Source organism: Geotrypetes seraphini, chromosome 11 (genome assembly GCF_902459505.1).
Source record: "Geotrypetes seraphini chromosome 11, aGeoSer1.1, whole genome shotgun sequence".
Lineage (NCBI taxonomy): Eukaryota > Metazoa > Chordata > Amphibia > Gymnophiona > Dermophiidae > Geotrypetes > Geotrypetes seraphini.
In genome coordinates, this window is record NC_047094.1 from 108,823,792 (window position 1) to 108,845,989 (window position 22,198).

The window sequence follows — 22,198 nt, forward strand, 5'->3', positions numbered from 1 at the left end:
CGCCCAGAGCATCGGGCGGGAAGGCACTGGCGCATGCGCGGTGCGGGCATCTCGAAACTTCTGAGTTTCTTCAAGCAAGACATGCTTGCAAGATGTCCGTATCGGGGCTCTGTCGGATGACATCACCCACTAGTGAGAATAGCTGCCTGCTGTCCCTGGATAACAACTGTTACGGTAAGTAACATTGCTTTCTCTTCCTTCCATCCACTGTCTGCCTTCTCTCTGCCTCTTACATATGGCATCTGCTCTATTTCTATGCCTCTACCAGAAACTGTCTCCCTCTCCGTTCCATCTCGCCCTCCCTTTCCCACCCATTGGTCTGGCACCACCAATCTCCTTCCCTCCGCTCCTTCCATGGTCTGACATCTCTGTCTTCTTCCATTCCATCTCTCACTCCCTCCCCCAGATGGATTCTAGCATCTCTCTCCTCCTTTCCTCCCATCAGATCTGGTATCAGTCTCCTCCCCCTCCCCCTCCCCCAATCCGCTGGTATCTCTCTCTCCTCTCCCTTCCTTTTCTATTCGGCTCTTCCTTCTCAATTTGTTTTCTACCTTTTGTCTACTTTATTACTTTCCAGTCCTCAATTTAATAATCAATAATAATAAAATGTTAAGCGCGCATGCGCACTCGCGCCGCGTGTTCCCTGTTCCATCGTGACGGCACGAGTGCGCATGCGCACTTATACGTCACAGTCTCCTTTTTTTACAGCCTGGTTCGCTGAGAGGGAGAGCGTCGCTGGCACCGGGGAGGGGTGGGGGACGCCAGTTCAGCTCGGCCGCTCCGTCTCTGTCATCTCAGCAGCCCCCGAAGCTCCTCAGCAGCCTGTCCCGCTCCCTCGAGAAGGGCTCCCGATGGCGGCACTGCTGCTGGTGGCGCTGTTCCCGCTGCTGTGCGTGAGCGATGCACCGGAGCTGGACCCCGCGAACGGCAAACAGAGGTGAGGATAGATTGATGGGAGATGCTGGACTGTTGGGGTGGATAGAAAGAGGGGAGATTCTGCTTTGGTGGGGGTTGGGGAAAGGAAGGGAGGCCTACTGCTGCACAAGGGGAGCAGGAAGAGGTGCTAATGGACAGGGGGGAAAAAGGAAGGAAAGCCTACTGCTGGACAGGGGGATCAGGAAGAGGTGCTGATGGACAGGGGGGGGGGGGGGGGAAAGGAAGGAAGGGAGGCCTACTGCTGGACAGGGGGATCAGGAAGAGGTGCTGATGGACAGGGGGGAAAAAGGAAGGGAAGCCTACTGCTGGACAGGGGGAGTAGGGGGAGCAGGAAAAGGTGCTGATGGATAGGGGGGGAAAAAAGAGGCCTACTGCTTGGCAGGGGGAGCAGGAAGAGGTGCTGATGGACAGGGGGGAGGTAAACAAGGGAGAAGGGCTGCTGCTGGATAAGGGGAGGTAAAAGGAAGGGAGAATGGACAGGGGGAGCACGCAAGGGGTGGTGATGAACAGCCAAAACAAAGAAAGACAGAAATACAGAAAGCGGCTAAGGAGACAGAGAGAGAAAAAAATAAAGACAGACAGACACATACATTCTAGCACCCGTTAATGTAATGGGCTATAAAGCTAGTAATAATAATAATAACTTTATTTTTCTATACCGCCATAGTCAGGCGACTTCTAGGCGGTTCACATTGCAAGAAGGCTGGACAGTCAGCGAATGATAAGGAGCCTAAAATAGAAAAGTTACATAAACAAGGTACATACTAATTTAAGTTCCATGGGTAAAGGATACATGAAAATTGGAGCTTCCTGGGAGATTGAATAGTGTTTACGGGGGATTTGTTTTAGTGTAAGGGAGGTCTGTTTTAGTCAATGAATTTGTCGAATAGGGCGGTTTTTATTGCTTTTCGGAATGCATTGTAAGTCAGTTTGGATTCATTTATGCAGTTTTGCAACCATACTTGTTGTCTATTCGCTTGGAACATGAAGGTTCTATCCAGGAAGGATTTGTATCTGCAGCCTGAGATCTTTGGATAGGCAAAGATGTTTTTGTTTCTGGTAGTTTGTGTGGGGTTGTGCAGAACGAAGTGAGTTTGCAGGTAGGAAGGTGCTAGTCCCCAGACTTGCTTGAAACAGATACATGCAAAATTGAATAGTATTCGCGCTTCTATTGGTAACCAGTGTCTTTTTTTCTCAATCCAAAGATTAAGCGAACAGCGATGTTTTGTACTAATCTCAATTTTTTTACTGGTTTTTTTTTTTTTTGAATACCCAGGTAGATGATGTTACAGTAGTCAAGGCGGGATAGGATCAGCGATTGCACCAGCAATCTGAAGGATGTTGGTTCGAAGTATTTTTTTAATGGTCCTTAGTTTCCATAGCGTGTAAAAACATTTTTTCACCAGTAAGTTTGTGTGGTCAGCCATGGTTAGATGAGTATCTAAAGTGATACCCAGTATTTTCATGGTATTGGATATTGGATATTCGTGGTTATTGATTTTTAGCGATGTTCTTGTGATTTTGTCATTGGGGCTTGCCAAAAAGACTTTTGTTTTCGCTGTGTTTAATTTCAGCTTGAAGGTGGTGGTCCATTTTTCGATTTCTGCCATTGTGTTTGAGAGGTTGTCGGTAATTTCATTTGTGATGTCGGTTAGAGGGATTAAGATGGATATATCATCTGCGTATATGTAGTGCTTTAAGTTTAGTTTTTTTAGGAGGTGACCTAAGGATGCGACGTAGATGTTGAACAGAGTGGGCGATAGGGGCGAGCCTTGGGGCACACCCGATGGGTTATTCCATGGGTTGGAGTGATGTCCATTGCTGGTTACTCGGTAGGATCTGTTTGTTAGGAATTCTTGGAATCATTTCTTTACGTTTCCCGAAATTCCCATTGCATCAAGGCACAGTAGCATGATCTCATGGTCTACCAGGTCGAACGCACTGCTAAGGTCTAGTTATAGGATCAGTGCGCTTTTACCTTTGCTAAAAAGATTATAAAGGTGGTTTAGTATGGAGGCTATGACTGTTTCTGTGTTGTATCCTTTTCTGAATCCTGATTGGTGTTCACTAAGGATGTATCTTCCTGTATCTTTGTGAAAAGGGGGATACTTACTATGGGTCTGTAGTTGGATGTCAGCGCTGTAGAGGTATTCTGGTCTTTGGAGATGGGGGTGATCAGTATGTGTCCCATGTTCTTGTTTAATGTTCCATTTATAAGGGTGGTTGTTAGCCATGTGAATAGTTCCTTTTTGAAGTCTAGTGGGGCAACTGTCATGATTTTGGGGGGACATGCGTCAAGTAGACAGTTTGATTTGGTGTATTTGTTGAATAATTTTAGGAACTGGTGCCAGTCTGGGAACTTGAAGTGGTCCCAGATCATGTCTGCTCTGGAGACTTGGTCATGGTGTTCGAGGTAGTGAATCGTGTTTATTGTGGGTGTGTATAGGGTTACTCTTAGGTCTGTGACTTTATTTTTAAAGAAGTTGGCTAGGGTTTAGGCAGATGGGGTGCACTCATTGTCCTTTTTCAGGATTCGTGTTGTATCTGTTAACGTTTTTACTAGTTTCCCTTTCATTGTGTTTACTTACAGCTTGCCACCTTTTTCCCTCACCCGTACCAGTATCTCACTAACTCTGTCCTCTTCATCCAATCCAGCATGTGCCCTTTTTTCTTTATCTCCCCACTTCCCTTCAGCATCTGTTCCCCTATCTTCCCTCCCACTTCCATCCAGCATTTGCTTCTCCCTCTCTCTCTACTTCCCTTCAGCATCTGCTCTTTTCTCTCTCCTCCCCACTTCCTTCCAGTGACTGCTCCCCTCTCTCTCTCCTACCCACTTCCATACAACGTCTGGTCCTTTCTCTCCTCCCCCTCTCTCCACTTTCCTTCAGCATCTGTTCCCCTCCTCACTTCCCCTCAACATCTGCTTCCCTCTCTCTCCCTTCCTCATTTTTCTTCAGCATCTGCTACCCTCTCTCTCCACTTCCATTCAGCACCACTCAACCTCTTCCCCTTATCAGGTTATCTCTCTCCCTTCCTGTCACCTTCGCGGGCACTTTTCAGAATCGAAGTTTTCTCTCTCTGAGCAGCCCAGACACTACAGGCTTCTCACAAGTCATGTGCGGCTGCCCCAAAACTTCTCCTCTGATGCAACTTCCTGTTTCCACCTGGGCATCTCATATCAGAGGAGAAGTTTCGAGGCAGCCACATGTGACTTGTGAGAAGGCTGTGGTGTGCGGGCTGCTTGGAGAGAGAAAACTCTGAAAAGTGCAAGCAAAGGTGAAGGGAAGGGAGGGAGATGGCCCAACAAGGGGAAGAGATGCCCGGACCACGGTGATTGGGAGGGAGGAGGCTGCTGGACCACGCGATCATGAGGAGAGCTGCTGACCGGGAGGGGTGGAAAGGGAGGCAACGCGCAGCAGATACTTTACTACAGGGAGATGGCCATTCACTACTCCATAGGGCAGTGAATACCCTTGTCTCCCATACCCAAGGCAACCAGTCTTTTTTGCACCCTGTTCCTGCGGCTCGCCCGTTCCGCAGGCAAAAGCCACCATGTCATTCTCTACTACCAAACTCATTTTTTAGCAAAGATAAATAGTACCTAAGTTTTATTTTAAAAAAATCAAACTTTAGTGCATAATATGTATTAAGTTCCAGAATTTTCTGAACAGTTTGATTGTTGTTTGTAGCACTGTCATAAATGGAAGGATTTTTTATGCTTTGTTATATATAAGAGTTCATTTACAGAGTTTTAATAGAAGTTTCCTCTGTCGTATTTAGCTACACCACCTATGATGGTGCGCTTGAGTCATTTGGTTGTAGTGTGAAGAGTTCATGCAAAGAATTAACAATTGGGAATGATGATTTAGATGTGCTTCTGATGATTCACATGCAGATCTGCAAAGCCCTTTTAAAGGTAAGAGCTCAGTAAGGGAAGATAGTGCTGCTTCCTTTTCATCCCACAGATCAGTTCAAAAGATGTGGGTGAAGTCCATCAACCAGCGATAGACAGAACCCACATGTTCTGAACTGATTTGTTGGGATTGAAAGAAACAAAAAGTATCAAGTAAGAAACATAATTTTTCCATATGGGGAGTGTGGCTGTGCCTAACAAATGACAAGAGGCTTAATAATAGCCAATGCATATCAAAATGGTTTCATATTTCTTCTTTTCTTTCTTTTTATTATGTAGTTTGTGTTTGAACTGTATGCTAGATAGCAAAGAAGATGAGCCTTCTTATTCACAAGACAGATAAACACAAGCATAGCTACTGTGCAGTTTTTCTAGCGTTGCCCATTAGTAATTTGTTTCAATCAGGTCATTACTAGCAGGAAGAGCTTAGTTACAATGTTGTTCAGGCTAACATTGCCTGATGTTCTCCCTTTAATTGATAATATCTATTCATTGTCACCAAATTCACTTAACTATTCAGGAAAAAAAAGTGATATTTTATAGAAAAGGGTAATACAAATATTATATCTGGTATCTAATGGTCCTTTGTATTTCAGAAACTTATTTTACCAAACATAGCAAGAATTGTTCAAAACAGCGTTTTGGAAGAATTGTCCTGGCAGAGTCAGGTTCTAGAAACTCTCTCTGTTCTATCTTTTCATAAAGCTGGAAACATCTGCATTGAAGAAAGTAAGTATTATACATATAGAGGGGTAAATTACAAGGCCTTTTCTGTATGCAGTCTATTTTACATGCAGAAAAGTACTTTTACAAATAGCAGGATCACATACGAATATAAAAAGTATGTGCATGGAAAGTATGCAGCTACTTTTCTGTGATTTGTACATAGGCATTCCCATGGGCATTCTATAAGGAGATGCCTAGTTGTAAGCAGCAATAAGTTGTGCAAATGGCCCTCTTATAGAATACTGACCAGAGGAAAAGTACATGCCATGATTTGATGGTGCATACTTTGCCAGTAGGCATGCAAATGGGTGGAGTTTTGGGCAAAGCACAGGTATACATGTAAACAGTGGCATGGCATAGCAAGGGTGAGAGGCCCCCAGAGGTTCTAGGCAAAGACAATATTAGGGCAACCCCCTCTCATGGACATCTATAAAGTAGCCATAAGTGCTTTTGGAAAGACAGATCTTTGTAACTATTTACAGTCCAGCTACCAAAACACTGGTTTTCCACCCGACACCCATCGTTGTTCACCTAAATTTGTTTAACACAGCAAACCTCAGTTTTGCATTCACCATACAATGTGCCTACATTTCCCCTGCTTGTTTGTGGAGAAAACAAAATTGATTACCAGTACTGGAAGCTCTGCATAGAAGGCTGGGAAATGGATCCACATTTTTCCTTCCATCTTCCTCTCCAGCTGAACTGAGATGAAGGAAGAGTACTGCCTTGTGTGGGACTAGCTACACACGTTCAAGGAGCTTTTAAAGGTTTCTGTCAGTAAGGGGAGAGCTCTGGAACACTGGATTCATTGGATGACATCACCATACTGTGTGGTTGCATTCCTCTATTGTTTACAGAGAACGGCTATCCGCTACAATAAAACCCTTAGAGCGCATGCGCAGTTTAAGCTCCGTGCATCCATGCTTTGTGATCCATGCCTCCGTGCTGCTGCATGTGCTGTAGGAGCCTGTGGCGGTTTCTCCATCAGCCTCTGTCCTCCATCCTCATGCGCATATGCGGCAATGGCTTCCTCCCTCCCACACCCCAGCCAGCTTGCGCCTCGACGAATGGCAAATGTCCAGGCCTCTAGGGGTCAAGATACTGCTGCCAGGCGTACACACAGGAAGGAGCCGGAGGTAAAAGGGAGGAGAGCTGTGATCGGACATCTTGCCTGAGAGAGGCAGAAAGAAAGAAAGATAGACAGCGGGCAGGGTGAGAGACAGAAGACAGACAGCTGGCTCGGAGAGAGAAATAAAGAAAAAGACAAACAGACAGCGGGCAAGGAGAGAGAAACAGAAATAAAGAAAGACAGACAGAAAGAAAGAAAGGGGGCCAAGGAGGGAGACAGACAGAAAGAAAGAGCGACACACAGAAAGACAGGGGTTATGGAGAGAGATAGAAAGAAAGACAGACAGACAGAGGGCAGGGAGACAGGCAGAAAGAAAGACAGACACAAAGGAGAGCATGGAGAGAGACAGAAAGAAAAAGACAGATAGACAGCGGGCAGGGAGAAAGAGACAGAAAGAAAGACAGACAGCCAGCGGGCAGGGAGAGAGACAGACAAAGAAAGACAGACACACAGAAAGACAGGGGGGCATGGAGAGAGAGAGAAAGAAAGAAAGAAAGACAGACAGACAGCTGGCTGGGAGAGAGACAGAAAGAAAGAAAGACAGAAAGGGGGCCAAGGAGAGAGACAGGCAGAAACAAAGAATGACAGATACACAAAAAGACAGGGGGGCAGGGAGAGAGAAAGAAAGAAAGAAACACCTCAGCGCCCCATTGTGCTAAAAGTTTACACATCTATTCTAGCACCCATTAATGTAACGGGTTTACAAGATTACATTACATTACATTAGTGACTTTTATTCCGCCATTACCTTGCGGTTCAAGGCGGATTACATAAGAGGTTATCTGGACAATTCCAGAAGAGTTACATAGTTGAGCGGGTTATTTTGGGGGGATTGGAACGCTTCCTGTGGAGTTAGTTTGTCTTGATGAATTTCTTGAATAGCAGAGTTTTTATTTCTTTTCTAAAAGTTTTGTACTGTGGTGTCGTGATCAGTAGTTTGGATAGTTGATGGTCAAGTTTCACTGCCTGCGTGGCCAGTAGGCCATTGTACATTTTTTGTGTTTGACGTCTGATTGGGGGGTGCGTGAATGGTGTCTGGACTCTCCTTAGCCTGATTGTGGCAGTTTGGATAAGGCAGTTGTTCAAGTAGGCTGGGTTGTCTCCATTCATTGCTTTAAATAGTAGACAGTAAAACTTGAATTGTATTCTTGCTTGTATTGGTAGCGTAGTCATATATATTAGGGCTACTTTTAAATCATCAGCATCTTTAGGTACTATGCGGGTAAGGTTCCTTAGGAGATTACAGAGTGCTAATGATGAGGATTTCCCCTCAGAATGTCCCTATCTTGCAAGCGCTCCTTTCTCCTTCCAGCAACAACAGAACAAAAGTGCCAATACAAATCCTGTGGTTGTCCCATCGTCCTCTGGGCTACCGTTGCACTAGGAAAACTCATATGAAGGGTGGGTTACTCATAGGTCCTATACTTTTTTCTTCTTGTTGCTGCAGATTTGGGCATCTGGTGAATGTCACAGCCTATGGCAAAACAGAACTTTTCAAAATTTTGGTCCCAGAGGAAGTGCAAGTTCCATATTTTTTTTTCTATTCCTATCCAGGTCTGATTTGTGCAATCTCTGTGGTTGATGTTGTATACAAATTAGGGCTATAAGCCATTAGGGATTTTTCTTTATTTTACAGCTCTTCCAATGACTAAAAGGATAAAACATTTACTAAAAATATGGCGTCAATGCACAGAATCAGAAAGCATACTGTACTGTTCATCTGAAAGATTTTTGAATCAGCTTAAAAGAATATTTATGTCTAAAATTAGAGGAAAATATCCAGGACAGCTGGAAACAGGTACAGTACAAAACCAGCACCATTGAAAATTAAAATAAAATGATGTACAAATTTGGAAGCTCCACTAATAGTCTTCTCCATATTTGGCAAAATTCATTAATTACTTGTAACTACAACAAAGTCATTACTTTCAAATCCACAACTACCCTTCATAAGAGAAACTTATTTAAGGGTTCTTTTATAAAACTTAGTGCTCGTTAATGGACATTAGTGTGTGCTAAGTGCCACAGGACCCATAGTTACAAAATAAGCCATTAATGAATGCTAAGCTTTAGTAAGAGGGCCCTTAATTTTACAGAAACAATGTGTACGCTGATTTATTTCACAACTGTTGCCACTTCTTGCTTAATATTTGATTTCTTATGTTGAATTTGGCAGTCTTCTCTCATTCCAGTGTCAATAGTGAATTGATTGGGCAAAGTCCATCATAATTTGTGAGGAGAATTAGTTACAGGAGATTAGGTGTTAGCTATATAGGGCTCCTTTTACAAAGGTATGCTAGCTTTATTAGCGTGCGCTATAGCAAGTGCTAGCCGAAAAATTACCGCCTGCTTAAAAGGAATAAATAATTTAAGTTTCACAAATTTCATAATAAATATCCAATTTCATTTCAAAGTTGACTTAATAGAATTCTTCTTTACAAGTAACTTTATCTTTTTAAACTCAGTTCGGGAGGGTTGGATCCAACATGTTTCACATATCGCTTTTTCAAGGGTCCTCCCACCAAAGCAATATGCAAAACATGTTGGGTCCAACCCTCTCGAACTGAGAGAATCCAACTTCTTCTCCCCCTCCCCCCCACATACTTTCATCTCCCTTATTCACCACTGTTTTCTTCCTTCTCCTAAAAGGATTTAAGAAATTGAATGGGAAGTTATATATTTCTTCACTTCAAGACTGCAGAAGAATTCTGCAGTATTTGTTTCAGGCTTCACTAGCCGTTAGTGGAAACAGGTTAAAGTATGCACTCGTACCATGAGGAGGGATGATTTCCTTTATTGGCTAGCCCCAAGGCAGCTTGGGTTAGTGACTGAGTGCAAGCTGGCAGCAGTGTTAACACCTAGGCTGAATCACCAGTCTTTCTACTGGCTCAGCCCATGTACCTGAGGTACGTTTCAGGGCATGCTTCAGGATGCAGGCCTTAGTGGAAGGCTGTAACTCAGAGGAACTTGAGGTTTTTTCACCCACCACCACATCGCCCCACTGGTTTCTTTTTTATTATTATGTTACCTTAGTTTTTGTTTTATTTTGTGAATGATGAATTAATTCTATAGTTAATCTTTGTATTTCCTGGTTAAATTTCTCAGATATCTTACTGCTGCAATCCGCCTTAGGCCTTGGGAAGGTGCACAAGGGGATGGGGGATAGGGGAGGAAAGATGCTGCACATGGGGGGGGGGGGGAAGAGAAAAGAAAGAGGAAGAATTGGGGTGGAGGAGAGGAAGGGAGAGATGATTGTTGTATATGAAAAATGGCATCCCCGAAAATAAGCCCTAAGTCATTATTTGGAGCTAAAATTAATATAAGACTGTCTTATTTTCAGGAAAACATGGTAGAATGAGGGCCATTGTGTCTATAGACAGACAAAATTGATCATTTTATATAATTCTTTCCACATTACATGTGTTGAAAAAAGATTTTGACAAAAATGCAATATTAAATTAACATGAATGCTAGATAGTTTGTGTGACCACTGGCAGTATAAAACTAGCCAAATATCTCCTTGGTAGTCACAGTGGAAATTTAAAATTGTCTATTGATAATGTAAAAAACAAACAAACCCAAACATGCTGCTAAAATTTTTCTGGGGCATGCATATCTTACAATCATAATGCAAAAGTCATGTGCTTTTCTGTTCATGTTTGTTCAGTCTTTAGAAGACTACTGGAGCAGATTGTAAGCATGGGTTTGCTCACCTCTCCTGATCTGTCAGATGAATTAGTTACCTTCTTCCAGTTCCATGGATACCTACAAAAAAATGATACCAATGATCTGGAGAGACATCTAGCAGTACTCACAAAAGAAGGTAGAAAATACATTATATTTGAAATATCAACTTTTTAAAAGTGTATCTTAAAAGTTGTTCACAAGCTATGAGCAGTAGGAGGTGGTTTGAGAATCCAGGTTGAAGCACAGGTTCTGAATATTTTGTAGTGACTATGTTGGTTTACTTGAAGAAGGATTTTTCTCCTCTAATTACAAGCTGCTTGACTATTGGTCCCAAACCCAGAAATCTCCTTCTCAAACAATACTAAGCAGGAAACATTTTATCTAGATATTGAATAGAAGTAGAGCTCATTCTCTCAAGGATCCGATGATTTTGCAGTGCCCAGCAGTTAAGAAAATCAGATCGAAAAAAGTTAATAACATCGCTTCCATATCAAGCAACGGTATGGAAAACCTTACTGGCTGTAATTAGATTGCAGAGAAATGATCTAATGTTTAGGAGGGCTGTAAAAATATTTAATTAAAAAATATGTTTTAGTGAATGAGTCAATATAGGAATTTTGATGACAGTAGGATAATTTTGAAATTAGTTATTTTAATTGTAAATCCTTGGGATAGTCCAAGTCTTCTTGTTTCTAACCTATATAGAGTCTGATAGGTAATTCTGGTCTAGGAATAGTAATAAGCCATGTTTTGCAACAGGGCACTGTGCAGCAGCACACAGCGTGCTAATGCAAGTGCTGAAAAGTTTTTTTTACTTCCATTGCAAAAAGAAAAGCACTTAGCTTAGGTCTTCAAGCAGATTAGCATAATCACATTAAGAGCTCCTTTTACAAAGGCGTGCTAGCGGTTTTAGTGCGTGCTAAAATACCATGCGCGCTAATCCGGTGCGTGCTCTAAAAATGCTAGTGCACCTTTGTAAAAGGAGCCCTAAGTTTGTTAAATTATAACATTTGAAAGTTTATTATTATCACGTTTTTGATTTATGCACAGCGACATGCCCGATGATGGTGTGCAGGTGAAAATGAGTGAGATTTTGCTCACCTTGCCATCGTTGTTAAGCGCTGGAGTGATTCCACTCACGACTGCTGACTTCTCACACTGAGGGCACGCCTTACTCACTTTAAAATTTTTATTGTTAAAAGTAGATTTTGATCTAATGTGTGTCAGTGAGCTCTCTGTTATGACCTATTGACTATTACTGATTTTTGTTTTGAATCTTAATAAGTACCTTTAACAGTATTTGGAGATTCTATTTGATATAAATGAATGTGGCATTAAAAATTATGAACGGACAGAAAAAAAATACTTTGCTACTATTTGGGATTTTGCCAGATACTTGTGACCTGGATTGGCCACTGTGAAGATGGGTACTGGGCTAGACAGACTATTGGTCTGTCCCGGTTGGCTATTCTTATGTTATGTTCACACCACTGCAGTAACATGCCAGTGGTTACAGCATCAGGCATAAAGTACAGTGGTGCCTCACACAACGAACTTAATCCGTTCCAGGAGCAAGTTTGTTATGTGAAACGTTCGTTGTGTGAAACGCGTTTTCCCATAACAATACATGTTAAAAAAAATAATTCGTTCTGTAGCATAAAATATGCTAAGATGACATAAAAAAAGATAAATTTTTGGTTATTATTTTTATTTAGATACATCTAAAAACATAATTGTTTTTTAAAACAACACACATTTTTTAAATTTAAAGACAGACTAAGTAGAGTCTAATTTTACAGTGAGAGGGCAGAGTCTCAGCGGCAAAAACTGGGACTTAACTGTTCATTTTTTTTTTTTTTCTACCGTGTTTCCCCGATGATAAGGCAGGGCCATCAAATAAGACAGCCCCCCCTTTTTAGAAAAAAATGTAAAATAAGGCACCCCCCCCGCAAATAAGCCACCCACCGATACCTGCGCTTACCCGAATCGGGTGGTACGGTGGGTGACTCCGTGTAGTCCCTGGCACCCCCGACACGATCGGGGCAAGAGGGAGCTCAAGCCCTCTTGCCCCCCCGACTCCCCGACACGATCGGGGCAAGAGGGAGCTCAAGCCCTCTTGCCCCCCCCGACTCCCCGACACGATCGGGGCAAGAGGGAGCTCAAGCCCTCTTGCCCCCCCCCGACTCCCCGACACGATCGGGGCAAGAGGGAGCTCAAGCCCTCTTGCCCCCCCGACTCCCCGACACGATCGGGGCAAGAGGGAGCTCAAGCCCTCTTGCCCCCCCGACTCCCCGACACGATCGGGGCAAAAGGGAGCCCAAGCCCTCTTGCCCCGCCGATTCCCCAACTCCCCGACAATATCGGGCCAGGAGGGAGCCCAAGTCCTCCTGGCCACGGCGACCCCCTAACCCCACCCTGCACTACATTACGGGCAGGAGGGATCCCAGGCCCTCCTGCCCTCGACGCAAACCCCCCCTCCCCCCAACGACCGCCCCCCCCCAAGAACCTCCGACCGACCCCCAGCCGACCCGCGACCCCCCTGGCCGACCCCCACGACACCCCCAACCCCCTTCCCCGTACCTTTCTGTAGTTGGCCGGACAGACGGGAGCCAAACCCGCCTGTCCGGCAGGCAGCCATCGACGGAATGAGGCCGGATTGGCCCATCCGTCCCAAAGCTCCGCCTACTGGTGGGGCCTAAGGCGCCTGGGCCAATCAGAATAGGCCCGGGAGCCTTAGGTCCCTCCTGGGGGCAGGGCCTGAGGCACATGGTCGGGTTGGGCCCATGTGCCTCAGGCCCCGCCCCCAGGAGGGACCTAAGGCTCCCGGGCCTATTCTGATTGGCCCAGGCGCCTTAGGCCCCACCAGTAGGCGGAGCTTTGGGACGGATGGGCCAATCCGGCCTCATTCCGTCGATGGCTGCCTGCCGGACAGGCGGGTTTGGCTCCCGTCTGTCCGGCCAACTACAGAAAGGTACGGGGAAGGGGATTGGGGGGTGTCGTGGGGGTCGGCCAGGGGGGTCGCGGGTCGGCTGGGGGTCGGTCGGAGGTTCTTGGGGGGGGCGGTCGTTGGGGGGAGGGGGGGTTTGCGTCGAGGGCAGGAGGGCCTGGGATCCCTCCTGCCCGTAATGTAGTGCAGGGTGGGGTTAGGGGGGTCGCCGTGGCCAGGAGGACTTGGGCTCCCTCCTGGCCCGATATTGTCGGGGAGTTGGGGAATCGGCGGGGCAAGAGGGCTTGGGCTCCCTTTTGCCCCGATCGTGTCGGGGGGGCAAGAGGGCTTGAGCTCCCTCTTGCCCCGATCGTGTCGGGGAGTCGGGGGGGCAAGAGGGCTTGAGCTCCCTCTTGCCCCGATCGTGTCGGGGGGGCGGGGGGGGGCAAGAGGGCTTGAGCTCCCTCTTGCCCCGATCGTGTCGGGGAGTCGGGGGGGCAAGAGGGAACCAGGCGGAGAGAGAGCAGTTAAGCGCAGTGCCTGCGCGGAAGGATGCAGCTCGGGCGACTTCGTTGTGTGAAACGAAGTTCGTTGTACGGATCAAGACATAAAGTTCGTTGTGCGCAGCGTTCGCTGTGCGAGGCGTCCGTTATGCGAGGCACCACTGTATCTCCTGTTTCTGTCATTGTGGGAGTGGGGATTGACTCATCCACTAAACTGAAACTGAGACAAAAGAAAAGCCCATTAAGAAATTCCTGATGGCACATGAGAAAGCTGAAGTTTCAATATACAGTACTTGAAATGGATTTCTTTCCCTTTCTTACATAAATATTCTTTCTGAAAATCAACCATGTGTCCTCACAAAATAGTTTACAGGTTAAATAGTAAAATATATTTTAAAGCTTTCAATGCACATATTAGTACATAAGTAATCACTCCTGTGTTCTACCCCAGAATTGAGGGTTACAATTCTACTTATAAGTTGTAATGATAAGATGTTCAAGTGCTCAGAGTAATTGTGTTTATTATGATTATTTGTACACTTGATGAAAGTTTTAAAATGAATAAAGAATTATAAAAAAAAAAAAAAAAGAGCTGAGCCACGGTAGAGGTTTCTACTAAAGCCCAGAGCATTTAGCACTCCAGGCCATTGTAGAAATCTCTATCGCAGCTTAGTAAAAGGGGGTGTGAGTGAAGTTACTGAAAGTGCCTATTTTGTTTTCTTAAACATCAGCCACTTTTCACTGTTGTAACTTCACTGGAAATGTCCAGTTAGCTCTTTTGTAATCCGCCTTGAACTGCAAGGTATAGGCGGAATAGAAGTCCCTAATGTAATGTAATGTAATGTAATTGTGACTGACAATAAATTGATGATGGAAATAAATAGGTACACAAATGCCTAAGGCCAGTTAAAAGTACCTAATCTAACAAGAGAGTTATTAACAGTTTCATGTTTTCCAATAAAGTAACATTGATTGATGAGCTGCAGCTTCCTGGGCGACTGAAGAAAATCAAAAAGTTGAAAGGAAAACGAGTGAGTCAGCTTCAGCCTCTGCCCCAGACCTTGCAACTGCTTGCAGCACTGCAGCTGGATGAGAACCACAAAGTTTGCAAAGCAGTGACCTGTTGCATATCTAAGTCTGCCAGAAATAAGAAATTTAGACAAAAGGTAATGAAATCTTGAGAACCTATTTACCTGAAAACCCATCTCCAAGTTACATGAAACTAGGACAACTTAAGTGGTTCCAAGATTGTTAAAGTGTGTGTGTGGGGGGACGACGACACACTTCTCTAAAATAAAGTATTATCCCAGGACAAGCAGGCATGATATTCTCACATGTGGGTGATGTCATCTACGGCAGTGATTCCCAACCCTGTCCTGGAGGAACACCAGGCCAATCGGGTTTTCAGGCTAGCCCTAATGAATATGCATGAGAGAGATTTACATATGATGGAAGTGATAGGCATGCAAATTTGCTTCATGCATATTCATTAGGGCTAGCCTGAAAACCCAATTGGCCTGGTGTTCCTCCAGGACAGGGTTGGGAACCACTGATCTACGGAACCCCAGCGCGGACAGCTTTTCAAGCAAACTTGATTGAAGTTTCAAGTTTGCTATGCTGCACCACGCATGTGCATGCCTTCTTGCCCACTAGAGGGCGCATCCCCACCTCGTGGTCCTCAGTTCAGTTTTTTCCGCGGAGCCAGAAGCCCTGTGGAAATTGTGCTCTATATCTTTTGCCTTCTGACACCGCGGCTGAGTGTGTTTTCTCGGTCGCTGTGCTTGATTTGTTGTTTTTATTAGTTCGTGTGTTAGTTATCGTCGGAAAAAAAAAAAAAAGTTTTTTGTTCGGCTCCGGGGGCTCCCGGTAGCCGCGGCCGTGGGACCTCGTTCATTCCCGGCCATTTTTGAGTTCATGTCCCGTTCCTTGACGGGCTTTAAAAAGTGCACCCGGTGCGATCGGTTGCTTTCTATTACCGATCCCCACCGGTGGTGCTTATTGTGCCTAGGTCCTGAGCACCCGACTGACTCCTCTCTCTCTCTTCATCCTCTGGTGACTCGTTTCATGCGGGGTCTGGTGAATGTTCATCCCCCTCTGAAACCTCCCCCTGTAGTTTGGGATCTCAATGTGGTTTTGGCTCAGCTGATGAAGCCTCCTTTTGAGCCTATTGACAAATCTCATCTTAAGTTTCTCACTTGGAAGGTGATTTTTCTGATTGCACTCACCTCAGCTAGGCGAGTTAGTGAGTTGCAAGCTTTGGTTGCGGACCCACCTTTTACTGTGTTTCATCATGACAAGGTGGTTCTTCGCACCCATCCTAAATTTTTGCCGAAAGTTGTGTCTGATTTCCACCTCAATCAGTCCATTGTTCTTCCGGTGTTCTTTCCGAAGCCCCACTCGCATCCTGGCGAGGTGGCGCTTCACACGCTTGACTGTAAGAGGGCATTGGCTTTTTATCTTCAACGCACTCAGTCTCATCGGAAGGTTCCTCAATTATTTTTGTCCTTCGACCCTAATCGGTTGGGACGTCCTGTTTCCAAGCGCACCTTGTCTAACTGGTTGGCTGCTTGTATTTCTTTTTGCTACGCTCAGGCTGGTCTCGCGCTGCATGGTCGGGTTACGGGACATAAAGTCTGAGCAATGGCAGCTTCTGTTGCTTTCCTCTGGTCTACTCCAGTGGAGGACATCTGCAAGGCTGCCACTTGGTCTTCGGTTCATACTTTCACCTCCCACTACTGTCTGGATACGTTGTCCAGAAGCGATGGCCGATTTGGCCAGTCGGTTTTGCGTAACCTGTTTTCCTAAATTGCCATCCTCCCACCTGCCCTTTTTTGGTTGGCTTGGAGGTCACCCACATGTGAGAATATCATGCCTGCTTGTCCTGGGATAAAGCACAGTTACTTACCGTAACAGGTGTTATCCAGGGACAGCAGGCATATATTCTCACAACCCGCCCTCCTCCCCGGGGATGGCTTCTTTGCTGGCTATGGAACTGAGGACCACGAGGTGGGGATGCGCCCTCTAGTGGGCAAGAAGGCATGCACATGCGTGGTGCAGCATAGCAAACTTGAAACTTCAATCAAGTTTGCTTGAAAAGCTGTCCGCGCTGGGGCTCCGTAGATGACGTCACCCACATGTGAGAATATATGTCTGCTGTCCCTGGATAACACCTGTTACGGTAAGTAACTGTGCTTTATAAACTCACCTACTTTATCCTTCTAAGGTTTTATAAGTTGTACAGATGCAAATGAAATAAATTTTCCATAATTCAGGGGTTTGCTTCAGAGGTGAATGAATACACAGCTAAGGAAGTTTCTCTGGAAATTTGGAAATCTTTTTTCTGCAGACTTAGCATGAGTTTGGCATACTGCTAGAAGAGCAACAGAGTCCCTGGCATGTGCTAAATTCTGCATTTGAAAAACAGTAATATATATTTTTTTAAATTGTTCTTACTCTGCATCATGGCCTTTTGGAAAACAATTTGGTCTCAAATTAATTGTTTGTTAGAAAACCATGTAGCTCTTTCGTACGACACAATTTTATTTGGAACATCTATGAGATTAAAAAGTCAAATTTCAGCAAATAATAACAAACTTTTATTAATAATGACAGGAGTTGCCATTCAGCATATCACCAGCAATTGGAAAGATTACACCAGACTTAATTACACCTTCTGGTGGAATCCACTGTGCCATGTATATAAAATGGAAAGAATAATTGCCATACAAAAAGGGAACTATAATAAATTTTTAAAAATTGGGGGGCCATTGACAGCATATTGTGATGATTAGACACCTTTTTTCCATAAAAATATGTTATAAGAATGAAAAGGAAGGGATGTATTATTGGATGTTTCAGTATCTTTGAATATAATATATGTATGATATGCTTCCATTATATTATGGATGGATGGGGAGGGATTTAAATTTACATATTTATGATGATAATAGGAAAGATTTTCAAGTGATCTGTATAAGTCAATTGTTATATTATTGTACACTTATTGTGAGATGTAAAAATGAATAAAGATTTGGGAAAAAAAAAATTGTTCTTACTCTTGGGATGCTTGATGGTGTAGTTCAGCTCGTATGTAATAAAGCATTTCTCTTTAGGGACTATAAGCATTCACTCTCATATGGAAAGGCCCGGGAGAGGAATCAGAGCTCATAGTCATTGCATACTTGTGACATCTATGGGCCAAGTTTCAGGCCCTTGATTGTAGGAGTCCCTGTTAGAAAGACAGCTGAAAATTTACCCTTTAGAATAGTCCCTTTGTTTTTAGAAGTCTGCACTGATACTAAGACAATTGTCCCAGGAACTAGGAATAAATGGAAAAATATTTATTATGGAAAGTCAAACGTTTTAGTGTAAGAAACAAAACTTCTGTATTATTTTGCTTTTTTTCTGTTTTATTTTTCAGGCAGTTCTTTATTATACTGATGTTTTATCAGACAGTGATACCCAAGTACAACAGGCTGCGTGTTTGGCCCTAAAAAATCTTAAAGTAAGTAAAGAATTCCTGCTTTCATCTGGCTGTTAGTGATTGTTATAGGCCTGTTCTTTTTCTAATGTACTAGATATTATCCCAGGACAAGCAGGCAGCATATTCTCATATATGGGTGATGCCATACCCGGATCGGACAGCTGCAAAAGTGCACCAGCACTTTATGAACTTTAGAAAGTTCGTGACTGACTGCACCATGCATGCGTGAGAGCCTTCCTGCCCGATGTAGGCACATGGCTCCTTAGTTTTCCGTGGAGCTAAGAAATCGTGATTTCAAACTTTCATCGTTTTTTGCCTCTGCCTTCCCGCTCGCGCGTTTTTTTTTCTTAATTTTATTTCCTTTTATAAAAAAAAAAACTTTTCGGGAGTAGTTTTTTTTCCTCCGTTTGTTGCCGTTCGGTGGTTTGACTGGCAGGGCTTCTTTCTTGTCTCAACCATTGAGTTCAATTTGGCTGAGGCGATGTTTTCGTCAATGTCCCGCCCGGTAACAGGTTTTAAAAAGTGTGGCCAGTGCCAAAGAACAAAATACACTGTGACAGCAGGCCAAATTTGTTATTCCTGTTAGTTACAAAGGCATTAATGGCATGGTTGTGGCTGAACATGGAATACAACTTATTTATTTTTATTTTTTTAGCAATATCAGCCTTCTCATCTGCTACAAATACATTCTTTCCAGCAGGATTTGCTTGTATTTCAGATATATATTTATATTTTAAGATTAAGACTTATCTCAGAGACATATTGTTTAATGAGCAATGTTGATCTCCTCCTCTTTCCCTCTCTCCACCCCCAAACAGGGCACTGAAAGCATTGATCAGCTTGCCAGTCTGTGTCAGTCTGAAGTAGAGGAAGTGAGGAATGCCGCAAGAGAAACAATATTATCATTCGGTAAATGGTTAAGTGTTTCATACCAATACATTGCTCAGTTTCTTAGGCTTTCTGCTTACCTGAGTGCAAGTATCTACTTGGGCTCTAGATATAATTCAAACGCTACAGATTTAAAATTAAGATGTGTAAGAACAAAAGGGTATCCAGTTCTTCTCTGGCAATATGCATATTTGCAACTCAGCTGGTCTACAAGTAAAGTGTGCTGTTGCAAACTTGGACTTATGGTAAATAGTGCACAGTAGCACCCTCTTTGTGAAAAGAATTTCCTAATATTACTCCTAAGTCTTCCTCCCCTGCAACCTCAAGTTATGTCCTCTAGTTTTACCATTTTCCCTTCTCTGGAAAAGATTTGGTTCTATATTAATACCTTTCAAGTATTTAAACATCTGTTTTATATCTCCCCTGTCCTCCTCTTCTCTAGAGTATACATGTTTAGGTTTTTCAGTCTCTTCTACTTCTTTTGGTTCAAATCCCTCACCATTTTTGTCACCTTCCTCTGGATTGCTTAAAATCTTTTTATAGGAAAAAGCCTCCTAAACTGAACATAATACTTCAAGTGTGGCCTTCACTAATGACCTATAGAGGGGCATCAACACCTCTCTTCTTCTGCTGGTTATTCCTCTTTCTATACAGCATAGCATCCTTCTGGCTACAGCCACGTCTTATCACACTGTTAAATGCCTTTGGTTTTCTCTTGGTTGAATTTTAGTTTGTGTTCTCTCACCCATTGTGATATTGTTTCTAGTATTATATGTATTTTGATTGTTGTGTCTTTGGTGGATTGGTTGAAAGGCAGGATGATGGTGATATCATCTGCGTAGTTGTATGAGGTTATGTCTAATTTGTCTAGGCATGTGCCTAGTGTGGCTTTATAGAGGTTGAAGAGTGTTGGGGATAGTGGCGAGTCTTGGGGGACTCTGCAGGGGTTGTTCCAGGTTTCAGATTGTTCTTTCTTTGTTTTGACTCTGTATTTCCTTGAGCGGACGAAACCTTCAAACCAGTTATAGAATCTGCCTGTGATTCCTATTGCCTTCAGTGTTTGTAGTAAGATGTGATCTACCAGGTCATATGCTGCGGTGAGGTCTAGTTGAATGAGCAGCATTTTTTTTTGCCTTTGCTTAGGTGTTGCGTGGCTGTGTCTAGGAGAGCGAGTAATAATGTTTCTGTACTGTATTGGCCTCTGAAGCCTGATTGTGAGGGGTGGAGTAAGTTGTGGTTTTCTAGGTGTTCAGAGAGGAGTTTTGCTAGGAAGCCTTCCATTATCTTGGCATATAGTGGTATTGAGGTTATGGGTCTGTAATTGGATGGTTGATCTGTGGGATCTTCTGGGTACATTGGTCTAGACCAGTGGTAGGCAAGCTCATTAGTCAAAAGAGCCAAAATCAGCAGTACAATGATTAAGATTTTTTTTGAGCGCCATAACCCGTGCCCGCTTGCAGTACGATGGCTACGTCAACTCGACTGACACCCCGCTCGCCCGCATGTAGTCGAAATCGATTCATGGCAGAGCCTAGAGAACGACATGGGGAAAAAATTTGTCTCCATCCCCATCCCTGTAAACCACCTGTTCCCATCCACACAAGCCTCGAATAGTTTTATACTGAACTTATTATATTAAAGTATAAAAAGAAATAATATTCTGTACAATTGTCAATTTATAAATCAGCATCTTCTCCCCACTCTCTCTTTCCCATTTCCCTTCAGCGTCCTCAGCCCACTGTGTCTCCACTTCCCTTCAGCGCACGCACATAAAAACAAGCAAGCAATGTATTATTATTTTCATTCTATTTATTCATAGAAATTAAAGTCTAAATAATGCCAGTCACATAACAAAACATGATTTTACAAAAATAACTCCCTGCACAGTCAAGCCTGCAAGGATTACTAGATGTCTTTCAGCAGCTCCCCTCCCTCCCTCCCCCTTACCTTCGTGGCCAAGTCAAAATGATCTACCAACAATAAAATTTTAAAAAACACAAAGCACACTGTACGTAGAGAAAATGTTAATTATCATTTATATTCCACAAGTTTTCAAAAAGGCAGATGACTTTATGCAATGTCACCTCAGTAACAACTATACAAAAATAGACAAATATACCCCCTCCCTTTTTACTAAACCACGATAACATTTTTTAGCGCAGGGAACTGCGCTGAATACCTTGCGCTGCTCTCGATGCTCATAGGCTCCCTGCGCTAAAAACTGCTATTGAGGTTTAGTAAAAGGGGGCCATAGTGCAAAATATAGACAGCAGATATAAATTCTCAAAACAGACACATTTTGATCACTAAATTGAAAATAAAATAATTTTTCCTACCTTTGTTTGGTAATTTCATCAGTCTCTGGTTGCACTTTATTCTTCTGACTGTGCATCCAATATTTCTTCCCTTCTTTCAGCCTCCTGTATGCTTCCTCTCCTCCAGATCTCATTCCCTCCCCCAACTTTTTCTTTCTTTCACCCTGCCCCCTTCTTTCTTTCTCTCTCCATGCCCCCTTTCTTTCTGTATGTCTGTCTTTCTTTGTGCACCATTTCTTTCTTTGTTTCTCCATGCCCCTTCTGTCTGTGTCCCTTCTTTCTTTCTGTCTCACTATCCCCCCCACTTCTTTCTTTCTCCCTGCCTTCCCCCAAGCCACCGCCATTGGGAACATGCTGCCACTGCTGCCATCAGGGAACAGGTCAGTGCCGAGTTCTGAGTTCTCCCTGCTTCCCTTTCCCGCGGAGCTGACCAACTCTCGCCACCCGACGTCAATTCTAACGTCGGAGAGGAAGTTCCGGGCCAGCCAGGCAGCAATTGGCTGGCCCAGAACATCCTCTCCGACATCAGAATTGACATCGGGTGGTGAGAGTTGGTCAGCCCCGTGGGGAAGGGAAGCAGGGAGAGCTCAGTACTCGGCGGCGGCCTGTTCCCTGATGGCGGTGGTGGTGGCATGTTCCCCAATGGTGGTGGCTTGGGGGAGGGCAGTGAGAAGGGAAGCAGGTAGCCACGA

The 22,198-nt window shown here is 44.0% G+C and overlaps 1 protein-coding gene across 5 annotated transcripts in view; it reads left to right on the plus strand.

Moving 5' to 3' along the window:
• The window catches only part of RIPOR3 (RIPOR family member 3), a 229,110-nt gene that overhangs the window by 204,858 nt on the left and 2,054 nt on the right, over positions 1–22,198 (plus strand). For 4 of the 5 annotated variants that reach the window (XM_033915149.1, XM_033915148.1, XM_033915151.1 and 1 more), the window contains 7 exons: positions 4,717–4,852; positions 5,446–5,578; positions 8,341–8,502; positions 10,372–10,527; positions 14,784–14,986; positions 18,241–18,324; positions 19,122–19,212. In XM_033915149.1, coding sequence (XP_033771040.1) covers positions 4,717–4,852; positions 5,446–5,578; positions 8,341–8,502; positions 10,372–10,527; positions 14,784–14,986; positions 18,241–18,324; positions 19,122–19,212 — 965 coding nt within the window. The remainder of the gene's footprint in view (positions 1–4,716; positions 4,853–5,445; positions 5,579–8,340; positions 8,503–10,371; positions 10,528–14,783; positions 14,987–18,240; positions 18,325–19,121; positions 19,213–22,198) is intronic. The other variant, XM_033915152.1, reaches the window with a different exon arrangement.